We start from the raw sequence: 19,276 nt of genomic DNA, 5'->3' as shown, positions 1-19,276 counted from the left end.
TCTTATTTTTATCATCAATTAATGATCAAATTTAGAAGTTTTGTCTGCGTCCAAATGCATGTGACATGGACGCAAAATACTTGATTAGCCATGTGAATTTGCGTCCAAATTTGTAAAATACGCGTCTGGACGCAATGACGCACACTAACGGGAAGCCTGCTTCAGTGGTCATGAAAGGATTCAATATATAACCTCTGCCCCACTAATCCCCAGCTAATGTCTGAAATTGCTCCTCGGAAAATATATTATAACAACTCAGTCCTCAAAATATGATAGTCATATAACGACCAAAAGATAAATGATTGACTATCATTGAGGACTGAGTTCCGCAGTCTAGTCTGTGACTTAGTCCGGTGACTGTCTCGCATCGGCCATCATGGTCATGCATGCATGTCAGTAATGCAATGCCAGCAATGAGCCCAATACACGGGCGTCAATCCGGGGGAAGGACCCCTTCTGGGAAGGGGTGACATGTCACTGATCCCTCCACGTTTTTAGAGGGGGGGTCAGCAGATACTTTCTTGGTCTAACTAAGACTAGTAGTAGGCTTACTGTAAAAATACAGGTGATAAATGATTTTTGGCTAAAATTAGAGTATGAAAATGTAATCTTTTTCGTGCTCCATGTGCATTTCATCCTCTGTACATTCAAATTTACATTGATTGGGGGCTAATATAGCATAACATGATAACATGTTTTGTGTGAACAATATGTGCAGTTGTCCCTGGAAATAGAAGGATTGAAGAAAGTGAACACGATGCACACTAGTGGTGCAGCGGGTCATCATATTGGGGGGGGCTGCAAGCAAACAACCATGATTAAGGGGAACTGGGTCTGATTGCACAGGCCATTTTTGGCAATTTTCCTATGGCAATTTTCCTATCATTGCCTATGGGATTGTCTAAATTTTGCAATCGATTGGGTGGGGGGGACGCGTGCGGCCTTAGCCAAATAAGATATCAATATGAATAAAAAGTGAAGATGGAGAAGGGGTAACATAATAATGCTGAGTTCAGTAAGTAAAAGCTCAAAATGTCTGACTACTCACAAAAATTCTGACCTATTGACGTTTTTTTTTTTTATCTAGCCCTACTACAGGACCTTTTATTTTGCACACTATACTCCGAGTCACCATCCTGAGAAATGAAAAACACAGCGAAAACAGCCACTTGTTTATTTATTTTGCACACTATACTCTGAGTCACCTGTGTTTGACAGGAGATGTTCCCCTGTCAGTAGTTGGAAAATTGTGCAAAATGAATGCCCAATTGTGAATTGAAGCCATTTATTTGGAGGACCATTTTGGTACTATTATTGTGTACAATTTTAGATTGAAAAAGCTAAAAATTGGTGAAAATAAATGAAGGCTGCATTAAGGGATAAATTTGTGTCTATTTTTACATTTTTTTTCCAAAAACTAATAACACACTGGTAACAAAAGTTATGTATATTATAGGGCAAGGAATCAATTACTACACTGGAATTTCAGTGACCCAAGACAAGCGGTTCGTTATTTATAATAAGAAAAGAGGTACCGCTAGAATGTACCTCATTTCCTATCATATTTACTGAACCGCTTGGCTTGAGTCACTGAAATTTCAGTGTAGTAATTAGATTCCTTGCCCCAATAATATACATAACTTTTGTTACCAGTGTGTTATTATTTTTGAGAAAAATGCAAAAATAGTCACTGAATTTACCACACGGTGTAGTACCCTTAAAGCCATTTGTGGCAGGGATTTAGCCAGTTGCATAATTTGGCTGTTATGGGTGGGATATACATTATTGTGTTTTTCTTTTTACAGCAACTGTAGAGTAGATGTAAAGTTTTTGAGCCTTCCGAAAAATGGCTTTATTCGGAGTCCCCTGGACCCTGGTTCCGCCACCAATGGCTAGGACTTGGTTTCCTTAAAAATCAGATCTTGATGATCAAGCATGGGATGACTGAGTCGTGTCCAGAGTGGTGGGGGAGAACCCAAACTTGATTTAGGGGGAACCAGCCTACTTTTTCTTTATGAAAAGATTATGAAAAGATGTATTAATATAAAACAAACATTATATTTTCTTCAAAATCATTTAAAATCAATCTATTTTGATGGTTATTCAAAATTTTGGATCCACCCTTATTGTCAATAATATCTTGTTTCATGGTGAGAATGACAGACCATAGATAGTGAAGGAGCCTTCACTATCTATGGACAAACACATCACTCTGGTATTAGTCGTCCTTATTTGCTCATAAACCTACCAAAGGAAGTGTAAAATTTGTGAGCAGGAAGTGGTTTGTTTGAATACATATTTTCATATCACAAAAAGCTGAATTTAGATATGATAAACTGCTTATTATCAATTAGGGTGTAAATTTTAATTTTTATCAAGAATAGTGTATGGCAACTTGGGAGCATGTTGCCAACCAAACACTCTGTATCAATATTTGATGTAAGGAGGGGGTTGCACTCAAGTGATGTGTATGTGCCTGGTGGCAGCTGGAAGTAGGGGTACGGTATATAATAGTATGTTGTTAAAAAAAAAGGGGGTCGGTCATTGGGTGGGACATTTTTAAGCAAAACAATTTTGTAAATGTTGACAAATTTATAATTTAAATGGTGCATTTGTCTATTATGGGTGTGCCCACTCAAGGTATGTAACCAAATTTGTCTGTTTGGTTAACAATTTTGTGGGGGCCCTATGGTACTTGGCCACCAAAATTATTGGGGGGGGTCCAGGCCGTACGCAGGATTTCATTTGGGGGTGCTGATTTTGGAAAAGTGGACTTTGTTCCAGGGGGGTGCAAATTTGTGAAAAGTGGACTTTCTTCCCAAAATTTGGACCTTTTATACGTCCAAAAAAGTGTAAAAAACCTGATTCAGAAATTTTGGGACTTTTTATATACTTTTCCAAATTTGCATACGGGCATGGGGGTCTGTTCTGGAGCCATTTCAATAATATTATTTTGTTCAAAACATCTTGATTCTCAAAGTTTCCTCAAATATGTAAAAGCCTATCCTTTGTCTAAAATTGATGTCTTTAAGTTCCTGTGTGCCAGTGAAAGGATAGCCAAGCACCATCTATAGCAATCTACAGTGAGTGGGACAGCGAGCTTGGGAGCATGTTGCCAAACAAACACTCTGTATGTGGAAGTATGTGTGACCTGTGGCAGTATTTAAAAACAAGAGGAAGACATTTTTTTGTTCTGGTGAAGTGAATTTCTGTTGGCAATTTTGTCTAAAATAGCTAAATTTTCAATGATTTTTATGGTGGTGGTGGTGGTGGGGGAGGGGGTAAGCCAATACCCCATGCCCCTGCCCCAGTTTGCACCCATCAAAACTGTGCATGGTCTTAAATGTTTAATGTAATCCTTTATCAGCCCTGGCAGATTTGAAACATGGTTATCACTGGGAAGAGCTGAGTTCATTCCCTCAAATAGAGTTTTAGGGATTTACTGTCAGGCTTGGATAAATCCAGGATGCTCATTCCAAGGAAAATTTACAATTTAGAAGGAAACTTTGGGACGTTAGATGTGTTGGAATGCTGAATTGGAAGACCTCTTCCCAGAGATAGCCGCAGACAAAGTGCAGGTTACAACTAGTATGCCCCCTATCTCTTTTTAGCAGTGGCATAGTGTGAGTCATCCTATTGGGGGGGGCACCGACCATGATTAGGGGGGCACAAGCCATTTTATGGCAATTTTCTTATGAGATTTTCTACATTTTAAAATCAATTGGGAGGGGGCATGTGCCACCCTGCCCCTATGACGCTATGCCGCTGCTTTTTAGAAACACAATTTGTATGTAGCCTATGTATGTGCCCCGGCAACCCGGGCAGCAACAAAATACAACACCATCGTTCATTTCCCATTCGTCTGCATTCTCTTTGCCGTAGAAACACGCTAAAACTGTAGAAATTGAAATTCATCAACTGGTGGTGTCCTTCATGGGAATGAATTACTTTGTAACACGATCTTAAAAGTTTTCTTCAGTTTTCTTCATATTGGGTATGTCTGATGTGACTTTTTAAAATAGACTAAAATAATCCCAAATGAAATAGGACTTGTGGTTTAGGATGACCAAAAGTGAAACAACAATGAACTTACAAAAGAAATTGAAAACTTCCTTTGGCTGAATCTCAAAACAGTTTTAGTGACAAGCATCAACAAGAAGTCTGAAATTCACCTTATGGATGGATGGCAGTCAGGCAATAATTATTATATGTCCAAAACTTCCTTTAACCCTGACTGCCATGAATGCTACCAAATACTGCAGTCTGGGTGTCTCCCCTCAGTGGGCAGAGGTGGGCAACAAATGGGTACCTTCAGCCCCTGCCTTCAGCCCCACTCAGTGTGTTAGGGTTAACCCTATCTGCCCTGAATACTATCAAATACTGCAGACTGGGTGCCTCCCATTAGTGGGCAGAGGTGGGCAACAAATGGGTACCTTCAACCCAGCCCCCTCGGTGTGTTAGGGTTAACTCTAAGGGCTCATATTGAAATACCTTTCACACAGAAAGAAGGCAGGATTCCCCTCGCTAAGCCCACGCCTCAGGAAAGCTCGGTCATAAAACGGATGGATTATATGCATCAGTGATACACCCTGCCTTTTGAAGTGGTCCATGACGAATGGGAAGAAAACAAACTGACTATGGCTCATCGCACAACCCAGGAAAGCGCGCTCCTAATTTAAGTGGCTAATTGCAGTGTTATAATCACACAGGATTTTAACAAAAGAAGGCTAGCATAGGAAAGCTGCAGGATGGCGCACACCTTCCTGTGTAAGGGAATTTCAATATGAGCCCTAACTGCCCTGAATATTATCAAATACTGCAGGCTGGGTACCTCGCATTAGTGGGCGGGGCAGGCAACAAATAGGGTATCTTCAACCCAACCCCCCTCAGAGCATTAGGGTTACCTAACTGCCCTGAATGCTATCAAATAATATAGACGGTCCTCCCCTCAGTGAGCGATGTGGTCCACACATAGGGCACCTCCAACCAAACCCCACACTTGTACTTACCCGTTTTAACCCACATTCCAAGCAAAAGTCAATTTAAATTATTTTGTGGAAAACGTGGCAATATTTTAGCATTTTTAGGTACATTTTCAAATCTTACCCCATCAATGCTTATTATAAAATTTGTTCTCTGATTTCTCATTTTCATAGGTTTTTTTCTTGCCCTTGCACTTAGAAATGCCAGTTCTTCGAGGGTGTGTATGCTGCGAAGCGGCTAACCAGCCATGCTGCACAACGACGAGGGGCCCCCTGGGCGAGGGACCTTCTGGGTGAAATATGTAATGCCAGCAGGAGTGCCAGAGAGGGCTTGTCCCATCAGCACTGAACCTGTGCTGTCTTCACTTTCTAAACCGACTATCAAGCTGCACAGTGGCTGAGGTAAGATATTTTCTGTAACAGATAGCTTTCACGTTTAACATTTGGCCACTTCAATTGCACATTGTTCCAAAAATGCAAAAACCTGAACTTGGATGAATTTTGGTGTTCTGTTCAGCAAATTACTGGTGTTTTGGGAAGCAATCAAATGAGGACCCTCTCCTTTCTTTACAAGAGCAAGTTAAAGGCTCATCCGGAGGATGATGATCATCAAACTTTGTTAGTGTCATAGATCGCTAACATAGTCTGCTAGTGGTTTAAGCTGAAAGCCATGCAATAATGACAAAATGAGACATTTTACACAAATTTTTAATTTGTGTAAAACATGTATTTGAATGGGGCTACACTTTGTCAATATTGCTGTTTTCCTCATTTGTTGCCAATTTTTTTCATTTCACCCAATGAAAATTTGAATGACTCATCCTTCACATTTAAGCAATTTATACACAATCTTAATTTTTTAAACACTTTTGTTGAAATAACTGAATAAGCCTGGCTATTGAGTAAATGAAATCCTGTTTAAAAACACTTGTATTTTGTTAGTTCTATTGTATTATTCAAACTTTTACTATTGCTACAAGTTCCTTGAATCACAGCTACTCACACCCATAGGCACATTGCTCAAAATCATACTTATGGGTGTTTTTGACTTAAAAATAGATCCTTATAATAAGTTGATAACCCCCTCCTCCAAAAAACTTGGACCTTCAGGAATTACATGTATGTTGTTTAAAAAAGTGGGATTTCTTTTTTAAAAGTAGATTTTTTAACTGGAGGAACTTATCCCCAAGACAACAGGCCTGGGTGCTCACAAAAAAGTGAATGAAGTGTAGAATTCCTTTGAATTTTGAAAACAAGAAGAGGAAGGAAAATTGATATTTCAACAGAAACTAAGATATGAAATAGCTCAAAGCTAAAAATACCATCATGAAGCTATTTGCCATTTGTTCCATGGTACCAATGTTCGTAACACTCACTTCTTGGTAGCACTGTGATGTCATGTCAGTGATGTCATGTCAGTGCTTGTGCGTTGGACTCTTATTGCGAAAATGACTTCCCTCATAATGTTCTCATATTACATTGTGTCAAGTTGGGATTCCTATACTGTTTATAGTACCCTTGCATTGCCTGGTATTGTTATTATCTCAATTTTGGCTCATCACAATGCATTTTTTCCTGGTTTTGTGGTAGTATCATACTCCTCTTGTGTCAGGGTGTTGATCTGAACCACACAAGCATATATTTACTGGGCGAGTGAGTGTGAGTGAGTGTGTTTGTAATCACCAGTGATCTGGAACTTTTTTGTGTCTTTCCTTTTTCACAAGAGAGGACATCATACAAATTGAAATGAAAAAATTCCTTTGGTTGAAGCTACTTATGCTGCATACCCCCTCTATCTGAAAATGCCAAGAATTGCATTATTCCAAGTGAGAACAACTATGAGGGCAGTATTGAGTATTGATTATCTTGGTTGTCAAAAAATTGAGAGAGTGAAAAAATTCTCAATCTGTTACTAGTATTTTAGTCAACAATTAGTTGGGACAGACATATGTATGTTTTCAGAGAAGATGAGAATGTTTTATGTTGTTCCTGGATCCTGTTGTCACAGAAAACAAGTTGGGGTGAGTGAGTGAGTCAGATTGACTGAGTACAGTGAATAAAGAATTGCTCGAGTAGGCTCAAGAGTTTTAGGGGGCTATCATTTTCTTCAGAAGGGGTCCCAAATATATGGGGGGGGGGAGGGGTCATAAATTTTTGGAAAGAAAGATAGGGGTCATAAAATTTTTGATGACCAAATTGTAGGGAGTCACAAGATGACCAAAGATAGTGTGTTTATTTTACTTCAAAAAGACTGATTTCAATACAATTTTATCCTGTTTATGGGGTAAGGTGTATTAGTGGTGGTGGGGGGTCATAAAATGTTTGTTGCCGAAATAAGAGGGGGTTGCAATTTTATTGATGCTGACTTCTGAAAAATTTGGGGACCCCCCTTCCGAAGAAAATGATAGCCCCTTAGAGTTCAGAAATTAAGGATCCTGATTTATCATAATATACAACTACCAGTGGTGTGTGCAAGGGGGAGGGCACATGCCCCCACTTTTATCAGTCAGTCGGAGGAAATGTACCCAATCAGGGGAAAATTGGGAAATTAGCTGTTACAGCAAGAGAAGTGAGCAAAAACTTTTGAACATTTGGGGATATTGAGACCCATACCCCCCCCCCCCCCATTTTGAAAACCTGCAGACACCACTAACAACTACATCTTTCCATATATTTTTCGAAATAGTCCTGTGTCACAGTCATCAGTTCTACATTTTTATGCTTACATGGCGGGGGGGTACTCAGTACAAATGACCATAAGGGATGTGTCGCAAACCATGCAAACATGGGTCGCATTTTCGGCCATTTGGTATATCAATGACCCCTCTATCTAGGCCAATGGATGGGTCTTGTTTTTAAGATGCCCAGTATTGCCTAACTGAAGCCAAACTTTCAAGATTTATTAAAAGTTGTTCATATTTACATTAAATTTGCCCGTAAATATGACAATGGGTCCAAATGTCTTGAACAATTTGCATTCTGGTCCACTTTCAAATTCTCAGTGGTACACGCTTACTGGAGTACCCCACCCCCCCTGGGTTTGGAAGTGACAGGGATGTGCAGACAGCAGTTCGAAACTAGGGGTCTTTCAGTGAGAGCCTAGTCACCGAAAAAGGGGGGTCTTTCAGTGAGAAGGCCCCCCCCCAAAAGGGGGTTTTTCCATGAAACTGGAGAAAATCTTACCAAAAAAGGGGTCATTCAGTGAGACTGGGAACAATTTGGGGTCAAAATATAAAAGTTGATACAAAATTTTTAAAAATTCATCAAAATTTTAAAAAAATTTGAAAAAAAATTTAAGAAAAATAATGGAAAACGGGGTCATTCAGTCAGAAATTTTCCCATCTGTATGTTGTTTAGTTTCACACTTCAAATCTGACCTGGTTTTAATACGATTTTACTTCAAACTTTTGCGTCACAAATTATATGCAGCGTAAGATTTCTTATCAGCAATCATCATGATTGCTTTAAATGTTCAATGCCATTTTGTGCGTACATATACACACAAAAAGTTCCTAGAATAATATTATTTATCATTAGGTCATTAAACTTTTTTCAAAGGATTGTGAGGACTTAACATACCTTAAAACACAATTCAAAGGGCCCTGGGCTGACACTGGGATTTAGAAAGGTTCAGTCATTTATTACAAGAATTTGACCATGGTTTAGGTAAGATGATAGATAAATGTTAAACAATAGAAAGTTGGAAACCGTACAAATTTAATCTTTTAAAAGTTTTGTTGAAAGTGGTTTTGGGCACCTCAACTTTCACCGTCCTTAGGCAAGTATTAAATCTAAAATCTGATGGTAATCTGCAATTATAATTCATACTTTGCCAAAAATGCCATATTGTGCTGTATATTTAATCCTCAAGTTCACCTAAATTTAAAATAGTTTTCACAGTAAAACCAGGGATATGAGACATCATCATCTAACTTCTGTGCTCTTTGACGTCACTGAAAATTTCTCTCAGTCACATTTCTGATGCAACTGATGTGAAAACAGTAAACTGCCGTTTTCCTAGCAGTAAGCTATATTTTTCATAAAATTTCATGTGTTTGTTTGTTTGTTTGTTTATTATCATCAGGGTTTTAATTCATCCCACCTTTTGATTGGACATTTACTTTAATCCAATTATAACTCTCCATCTTGCCAAGTGTGATTTATCAAGCTATCTAATTGGTTCCCTGTCATAACAATGGAATATTCCATTCTCTGAGGTACACCACTGACCTCACACAAGATTATGTACACAGATAAATAAATGGTGTGCAGGCACAAAGAAAAAACTAAACCCCCTTAGAGATATGGTTGCTCCCACCCTATTGGTTGTAATACTGTTTACTGACATACCTTGGCTGATCCCAAAGGTCTATTTAGTTAGCAGGAATCAGTAGCTGCAGAGAATAGGAGTCAAAAAGTCATTGGGTATTACACATAAAAGCCATGTGTCTGCAATTCAACATTCATTATAAGTCAAAGTAACAGGTTGTTCGAACATGATGAACTGCTACAAGTTGAGAAAATAGCAGATTATAGACGACAAGACGTGGAACCAACAGCAAAAATCAGTACTTGTCAAATATAGATAATTTCTATGGTGGGAGTCAGTTTGACGTGTGACTAAGAACTAGATTACATCAAAAGTTGGAACAAATTTTCTGTCAACAAAAAGCAACTGGTTCATGGTTGACTGTGCTGTGTGGCACGACTGTACTACTTCTAGTTCTGTGTACTGTGATTGCCTACTAAACTACACATGTGATTTTACAGCAATATTTGAAATAAGCATTTTCAAGGAGGATTATAATCTTATTTTATGATGAAGCTTTGGTGTTATTCATGTGTGATTTTATTACTACCAGCATTGTGCTGGTCACAAAATGAGTAAGTATTTATTTTAATTTTATCATGCTTTGTGAAACATGGTAAAGGGACTCCTGTGCTTGTCATGGACTTAATTTTCCTGCAAGAGGATTTTTTAAAACATATTCTTCATTGTAATTATTTTGTGGTCAATTTTTTTTTTTCTCATGGGTACACATGTGTCATGAGTGTGCATAAAAGTGCAGGTAAAACCTGGGGGTAAAACAGTAGTCCGAGGTGCTCTGACGATAACACTCCGATCGCCAGGCAATATACGTTGGTGTAGTAGGCCAGTGGGACAACGCAACCGATACGTGAACGAGCTAGTAAAACAGTAAAAGTAAAGTGCTGCTATCATTGAATGTGAGGCCTTGAAATTGAGGCATGATGTCATTCATGTGTCAAGTGTATAGATCATGGACACTGGGCTGCCCATAAGATGTGCTTTCCAAAGTATTTTTTTATCTGTTTATTTTGTGATTTTATGTTTATCTAAAAAGGTTCTCTGACCTATTGTTGACAGTTCATTAAACTTTGATGTATATATATACATAACATCCTACATTTTTAATATACATATACATCAATGCGTGGCACAGCAGTAATATAATGCATAATATAGTCCTGTCAGATTTGTGGAGAAATGTTTCCTTTTTGTCTCGCCTGAATGTTCAGGGAGAGACTTAGTAATCACTATGGTGTGTGTGTGTCCGTGTGTGTGTGTGGGGGTGTGTGGGGGGGTGGGGGTGTGTGCGTGTGTGTGTTGGAAAAAGCTTGTGAAGCAGCGTTATCTTGAGAACCGTAAGTGCTATGATGATGAAACTTTATAGGGGGTAGCATGACCAGAGGGTGTCGACCTGATTAGATTTTGAGCGCAAAATATGGTAATTAAGTACCTAATTTGCATAATTTATGCGTAATAAGCAAAATACCTTGTGAACAGATTATCTGGAGATCCATATGGGGTACAGTGACGTAACTTGGTGGGGAGTAAGCGTGGCCAGATGTTCTCGACCTGATTAGATTTTCAGCGCAAAATATGCTAATTAAGTACCTAATTTGCATAATTTATGCGTATTTGATCGTATCAAGCAAAAACCCTTGTGAACAGCTTATCTGGAGATCCGCATGGGGTACAGTGACGTAACTTGGTGAGGAGGAGCGGGGCCAGAGGTTCGCGGCATGATTAGAAATTGAGCGTAATATATGGTAATGAAGTACCTAATTTGCATAATATATGCGTAATAAGCAAAATACCTTGTGAACAGATTATCTGGAGATCCGTATGGGGTACAGTGACGTAACTTGGTGGGGAGGTGCGTGGCCAGAGGTACTCGACCTGATTAGATTTTCATGAGGTCAAAGGTCACATACAAGGTCAAAGGTCAACTGAGGTCACCAAATCTTTTAATAATTAAATTTCAACTGTGCATCACATATCCCAATAACAGCTTGATCGGTCATGTAATTAAGGAAATATGACGACTTTAAGATAGTCGCTTTCTTTGTAAAGTATAGCAAAGTAGCACTTTCAATGAGTGATAACTCGTAAAGGAAGCATCTTTCTGTTTTGATTTATTTGATGAAATAGTTCTTTGGTATTGCCAAATTTGATTTTTCAGCGCAACATACTTTTTCCAATTTCGTGAGGTCAAAGGTCACATACAAGGTCAAAGGTCAACTGAGGTCACCAAATCTTTTAACAATTAATTTTCAACTGTGCATCACATATCCCAATAACAGCTTGATCGGTCATGTAATTAAGGAAATATAGCGACTTTAAGATAGTCGCTTTCCATGTAAAGTATAGCAAAGTAGCACTTTCAATGAGTGATAACTCGTAAAGGAAGCATCTTTCTGTTTTGATTTATTACTTTGATGAAATAGTTCTTTGGTTTTGCCAAATTTTTGGAAGGTCATTACGGGGTCATCCGAGGTCACTCAGGGGTCATCTGAGGTCAAGTTATTAAAAACTCGTATGGGCATGAAACTTGGTGGGTACAGTCATCATTTAAAGCCAAATTTTTGGAAGGTCATTTTGGGGTCACCAGGGGTCATCTGAGGTCAAATTAGTAAAAACTGTCGTATGGACATGAAACTTGGTGGGTACAGTCAACATTTCAAGCCAAATTTTTGGAAGGTCATTTCGGGGTCATCTGAGGTCAAATTAGTAAAACTGTTGGATGGACATGGAACTTGGTGGGTACAGTCAACATTTAAAGCCAAATATTTGGAAGGTAATTTCGAGTCACCAGGGGTCATCTGAGGACAAATTAGTAAAAACTCGTATGGGCATGAAACTTGATGGGTACAGTCAACATTTAAAGCCAAATTTTTGGAAGGTCATTTCGAGGCCACCAGGGGTCATCTGAGGTCAAATTAGTAAAAACTGTCGTATGGGCATGACACTTAGCACGAGAGGTACAGTCAACATTTAGAGCCAACATTTTAGGTCATTTCAGGGCCACCAGGGGTCATCTGAGGTCATATTAGTAAAAACTGTTGCATGGGCATGAAACTTGGTGGGTACAGTTACCATCGGCCAGATAATCGTGCCCAGCCGATAACCGCCAAATTCATTTACCTCTCTACCAACAGTTATCGCAAAAGCAGGCGGTCACAAAAGCAGGCGAGACTCGTGGTTCGAGAACCGCCTTGTTTAATAACACTAACTGAACCAAACATCAAAAAAGCTTAATTCAAAAGCATCTGCAAGCGCGCAGGTATCCCATTTGATGTGATTGTGTCATTATGCGAACAGTCATCATGGTCATGGACACAGAAAGCTTGGAATGGCTGGCCCGCCAAGGAGACCCCTATGGCAAGATATTGTAGTGCGCGTGTCTGGCACCCGAGGGGTCCCTGGTTCAAAACCGCACCCGAGAAAAAAGTTTTCTCTTCTTCTTTGTTTCTTCCAAAATAGGCCTGGGGGTGGGTGTTAGAGTTGATAATCCTGGCCTTGCTTTAGGGGGGTATGCATTTGACATTGTTAAGGTTCTGGTTTATGTAATGGGCTGTTCTATTTTAATTCCATACTCCCACTGTGGAAGATTTGGAAATATGGTGCCAGTGGACCAGTGTACCATTTAAAATTTTGCAAATTGAGTTCAAAGCCTTTTTTTCCTTCAAAGATCAGAGGGTCCAGCAGGTAAGCTTTTGCGATGTTCAAAAAACATTGACCATTGACATTGAAAACATTGTCTATATTGAATATTTGTAACCCGCTCTATTAACATAATGAGCATAAAGTCAACAAAATAACTTAACTTGTAATTTCAGTGATTTGGTTGTAATTTAGTCCCTTTTATTAATCCAGTGTGAAATACATTGTGGGGTGGCAGCTGCACCCTTGGCTATGCCACTGGTTATCAGTCGGCCAGTAGAGGTAGATGTAGTATAAAATAATGCAAATATTTTCAGGGCATCAAGAAGAATAGGGACTTGTTCCCAAGCTTATAAGTTTTAAATGCCTTAATACTTGGTACATAGGTCTAGAGGCAGACATTGCTTGCATTTTGTGGCTCTCTACATGTAGCTCTTCAGTCATTATGTTCAATTGTGGTAAAGTTCTTTAAAAAGTTTAATTGACATTTTGATATTATTTTGATGGATGGAATGGGGCTAATGATCTTAAATGTATTGAAAATGCACCATTAAATTTGTCAAGACAGGAAGCTTTCAATATATCTCAGTCCAAATTTAATACTGTCTGATATAAACCAATTTAGCAGGGGTCTAGCTATTTCAATTGACTGCAATCAGTGCTGCAATCTCTTTATATATAGCCTATTAATTTCAAGGTTTGTTAATAGAAGCCTTGAACCACAGACCCTATGTTTGAACCATCCTGGAGACATGTATGACCCTTATATATAGGTTAAATGGCCTCAATCACTGTCTAGGATTGGAAGTTAACCCCCAGTATGAAGGGCAAGACTAGACTCATCCAGCTATCTAGCTACCAAATGAACTTTATTGGAAACTTCCCAAATCTTGGTGGGGTATCAGTTTCTGGATGTCTGTATTTTGTATGTAGATGTTAAAGTTAAAACAAAGACCGAAGACATTGTCCTGATTAAATGAAAATGGCATGTTGATTGTACATGTACGCTCCACACAAAATTGTAAAAGTTATTTAAAGGAGTATTTCGTGATCCTAGCATCCTCTATTTATGTCATTTTTCACACTATATCCACGAAAAAAACTTATTCCCAAAATTTCAGTTGATTGCGATTTTGCGTTCGAGAGTTATGCATGACTATGTGTATCACACTGCTCCATAGACAATGCGTTGTAATTTCGTTCTGGTGCACCAGAACGAAATTCAAATTTCACGATATCTTTGCTAAATAAGCGAATTAATCTGCAAGAAATATTTTGTACATAAACATTATGTAGCCAGAGGTTTCCAGTGATATAAAAATCTCAACTTTTTTTGAGAAAAGTGAGGGATGAGGCTGTGGATCACGAAATGCCCTTTTAACTGATTATTTTAGGGGTATTTTGATCCTCTTTTGAGGGTATTGACCATATGGTTCAAGATCATGAAGATATCCATGAAAATACATAGGCCTATATATTTCCAACAACTTTGAAGGCCATTTCAAGGTCATCATGAGTTCAAATTACATGAAGTAAAGGTTTTTGAATTTTCATGAAACTTAACTTGGTGGTAATGATCAGCATTATGCACCCAAACATTTTAAGAACTATACATGTAAGCATAGACCTTAGAAGTTCCTTTCTAGGGTCTATGATGTGAAGAATGCTGCATTTTCATTCAACTTGATGGACATCTTCTGCATTATGTTCTAGAAAGCTGACATAATTTGAAGAATCTTTTATGGATCCTTGGGGGCTCAACCCCAGGGGTCAGCTGAGGTCAAAGTAGCGTTTTACAAGATTTCCTGTGAAGTTTGAAGACTGGTCTTTTCATAAAATGCTGCATTGCTGCTGATAACGTTGTTGATGATGATGACTTACATTTTACCTTTTGAGATGATATAAGTTAAGTTTCATGTTTTGATGATGGGTCAAAGTGTGTATGAAGTTGATCTCGCTAACCACACTCACCTTAAATTTACCGATTCAGGCTTAAAATCACAACAAATCAAAATCTGGAGTACGTCATATCATGAAGTTTTGAAGGAAATAATAATTATCATAAATGCTTCAAAATAAAAACTGCATGTACCACAGTGACATCCAAATAGATATATGCAAACCAATTGCTAATCCTATTTCAATTTAAAACAACATTTTAAAAGGTTATGTGGGCTGCACCACAGTAAATTGAAAGCTAGATAAAAAGTAGCAAAACTGACGGATTAAGGTATATTTTTTATCATATTAGTTTGTTGCAGTAGCTATAGGGCCAAACCTATACATCTACCACACCTGGTCTACCGCTATAACATCTTTCCAGTACAAAAACGTCATCAACACAAAACTTTTTTTATATTCTAAAATTATATGTAGCAAACACTTGTTTTATATAGGCCTATCTGGTAAATGTGAAAAGTGCATTGCACTTAGGCCTATGTAGCCAATTAAACTGATTTTGGCATCAGAAGAAAACTCATACATGTATATTTTTCTTATAATCCCAGTGAAATTTTAGGCCTGAAATATGAAATCACCGACATATTCATATTCTGACATCCCCCTAACCTTATATTGCAAAAAATGTTAACCAATGTTGGCTTCTTTTGTTGAATTCTCCCACATGCTTTTTAGGTCATTTTGCAAATTATGTTAATTTAAAAAAAAATTACCAATTGCCAAAACCCAAGAACCACCCGTCTGACGGGACACATTTTACACACCGTGTAATTAGTTAATCTACTTGTTGCATCTATTATCAAACCACTAAGTGCAATTTAACTCAAAACTTGGGAATCAGATTGTTTTGGAGGACAAAAATGGCAAATTTGAAATTGAGATATTATGCAAAAATATAGAATAAAAAGCCATATATTAAGCTACATAAGAAAATCACAATAATAATTGTAGTGCTTTACACTGAAGTCCCTTAACAAGGAAAACAAAAAATGCAAATAACAGTAAACAAACAAAATCACATAAAACATCAGAAATCAATTATTACAAAATGCCAGAGTAAATAAAAATGTTTTCAAAGAAGATTTAAATTATTCAAGAGTTTTAGAGCCTTTCATACGATAAGGAGGTTGTTTCAAGGTTCAGAAGAAGCATGGCTAAAAGATCGGTGTCCATAAGAAGTAGTGATATAAGACCTTTAGACCTAGACCTTCAGTGTTGTCAGTATATGATAGCCTAATGTTTGTATTACCCCTAACACCAGTAAAAACCACAAAATACCACAATGAAAAATTCATAACATGCATGCATCCCAGGGTCTGCGATGACGCAATCACCCGAAGTGTGATATGATCACGGAATTGCTGGCCGGGCAGCAATAACCCGAGCAGCTACCGGTCCGCGTTCGTTCGCTTGGCATGCGAGGGGTCAAAGGTTCGAATCCCGGGGGTGCCAAGTCAAAAAATTCTTCTTCTTCTTGAAAAAATCGGATCTTCTCTGACTTCCGATACCAAAAAGCATGGGTCAGTGTTAGGGTTAAAGGTAATAATGTACAGTAACTCAACAGAGGCGTAGTGTGGGTCATCATATGGGGGGGGGCACTGACCATGATTGGGGGGCACCAGGTTTGATGGGGGTGGAGCACGAGCCATTTTTCAGCAATTTCCTTGTAGGATTATTTTAAATTTCGAATGCTTCATTTGGCTTCCATGGACCAGATCATGTCACATACTGTAAAGCTACTTAATTTCGCTAGTACTTAATTTCGCTAATTCCCAATGACCACCATTTTCATGGGTATTTAATTTCGCTAATCCAGGAATTCATGTTCACAATTCAATGTAAATTTGCCAACTTTGCGGGTATTTAATTTCGCGAATTAAGGCCTCTAGCGAAGTGGTTTTACAGTATATAAAAATGACTGCCCACCTTTAATCTCTCACATTTTGCAATTTACGTTTTGAGATGGATGGAAAATGGATATATAGGTGATGCTAAAGTGCACATAGAGGGCCTACATGAATTAAGTACAGCTTCCAAAATACCATGAAAATTAACACATGGGTGCAGGGCCAGGGCAGAGGCTCGGTCCAGCCATAGACTGTAAAAATTCAGACTGAGCACTTCAGGCTGCACTCTTTCAGGGCTTCGGGCTGGACTCGCACTCCCGGGCTCGCACTATGTATGTGCTCGCCATGTTTGTGCTTGCGACCATTCAGAGTCTATGTTGCGACAGACTACAGCTATGTAAAACCATGTGCTCTGTTTCTTGAATACCTTGAAATGTAATATAATTAAAAATGAAGGAAATGAGAAATCATGGGTTAATTAATGGTGAAGTATTGCAGCTGTTTAATTAGTAATGTGCACAGAAGTACAGTGCCATTTCTCATATTCTGCCTGTCATAAGCCAAAACATTAATGTTGGTGAATTTCAAAATATGGTTACTTTATATGAGTATTTTTAATAGAGATGTATACTGTACAATGTACTTATGTGTCATTGGAGAAGTTGTTACAAGTATACCAGTCAATCATTTTGAACAGGATAAATGACAAGGGTATCAAGGACTATGTCCAATGGACATTGTCCATGGTAGGGGTGGGGGAGGGGGGAGGGTAGGGGTAGATTTAGGGGTTGTCAACAACCTCAAGTTTAATAATCCATTTCAAATTGTTGAACCATACCCTAAAAAAGGATGCTAAAATCACAAAATGCCCCTTTAAGTTGTTTAAAAAAAGGTTTGCTTCTATACAATGTAGCTCAAAATACCAGGGCTAAAATTGAATAATATTTGCAATATTGGAAAAACTCCTAGTTTTAGTCAATCAAATCAGAACTGTAAAAGTGGTTATTTTCACATGTGTAAATTTTCGTGATTTGTAACCATTTGATATGTTTAAATATTAGTAATTTTGAGTTTTCTTGTAACATAGACCTACACATAAAAGAACATATTTTTGTGTTTTTATTTTTGCGGTAGTTGATTGAGCGTGAAATGCACAAAAATTAATGTACCGCTTATATTTCCACTGTAGGCCTACTCATTAGTGGATGTTGATAGTTGTTGTTTTTGTTTGTTTGTTTCAGACCAGGGTATTTTATCACAGCACCAGATGTGGTCAGGGTTGGGGTTTCAGAAACAGTACTGGTAAGCTTACGTAATACAGGAGCCAACGCTATACCAATCAAATTATTATTACAGTCATTCCCATCTAAAGATGTCACCTACGCAGAAGCAACAGTGGCAGTAGAAGCAAGTAAGTATAGACTTTGTCAGGGTTATTTTTGGGGGAGGAGGGCCAGATGGGCCTGGGCCCTGTGCAGTGTGCATCTTCCATTTTGGCCAAAAAACACCATGTTTTGGACCAAAATAGCCTACAAAAATTGCAAAATTGTGCGCGTTTTGCACGCACTGACCTGTTATATAGCAAAATTCAGCTTTAATTGGGGCTAAATTTTTTCGCACGCGAAGTCCTAGTAAAATCTAAAAACTAGGCCACTTGTGTGCACATGCCTTCCCCACGATGCGTTTGGGTCCTCCAAATTTTACAGTAATGAAATGGATGTCATCTTCAGGTAATGACATTAAAGTTTGCAAATTTGACTAACTATTTAATACTTGCACCAGACTGATAGGTATGTGACCTTCATCAGGGTTGAAGGTAAACGGGAATGTGCTACTATTTGGGGGGTACCTTTTCAGCGATTTATCGATGTTTCTCATAAAATCGCCCAATTAGTGGCAATTTTTAGTGCTCCAATGTGTTTGTTTGTGAAAAATTGGTAAACAAATTTTTCCAAGAACCTGCCCCCTGGTTTTCATCACAATAATAAGTATGTCTCCTAATGATTCTAGTCCTTTCCAAAGTAAATGTATTAATTTTCATCCTTCTTTCTTGTCATAAACTAAATATTCCATATGAAGGTAAATAAACAAAGTGATCAGTGGCTTTTCGTGTGAAATATCTTCTACACCTACATGACTTTCAGTGAACTTTTCATCAGTGCTAATATTAAGTAAACACTTAAAAAAGCAAACTTAAGTGTGAATATTTAACGTTTTCCAGGTTTTAAGGTCAGATATGTTTGCCCAAGTTTATAAAATTCACAACTTGGCACACTCTTCAAGAAGTAAACATAGACAACTTGTGAACACCCTCACAGATTAATGTGATTGTGGGTTTCTCAAGAATTTGAACAGGAAGAATGTGTGTTTTGAATCTATGATTTTGTGATTGTAGTTGAACTAATTTTACTTCCCACTCCTGAAAATCATGAAATTTACACTTCGTAACATCCAGATGACAAGTACAAAAAAGTGCTTTACAATTTATACAAAGACCTCCCAAAAAGGAAGTTTTCACTTAT

General features: G+C 38.2%; 1 protein-coding gene across 1 annotated transcript in view; it reads left to right on the top strand.

The window, feature by feature from the left end:
• The first annotated feature begins 9,372 nt into the window (after nt 1-9,372).
• The window catches only part of LOC140137316 (complement C3-like), a 65,457-nt gene continuing 55,553 nt past the window's right edge, over nt 9,373-19,276 (top strand). Inside the window, exons 1-2 of the mRNA XM_072158957.1 lie at nt 9,373-9,866; nt 17,996-18,165. Of these exons, the coding sequence (XP_072015058.1) occupies nt 9,799-9,866; nt 17,996-18,165 (238 nt within the window). The 5' untranslated portion in view covers nt 9,373-9,798. The remainder of the gene's footprint in view (nt 9,867-17,995; nt 18,166-19,276) is intronic.

Source organism: Amphiura filiformis, chromosome 17 (assembly GCF_039555335.1).
Source record: "Amphiura filiformis chromosome 17, Afil_fr2py, whole genome shotgun sequence".
Lineage (NCBI taxonomy): Eukaryota > Metazoa > Echinodermata > Ophiuroidea > Amphilepidida > Amphiuridae > Amphiura > Amphiura filiformis.
This window is presented reverse-complemented; position numbering and strand designations above follow the sequence as displayed.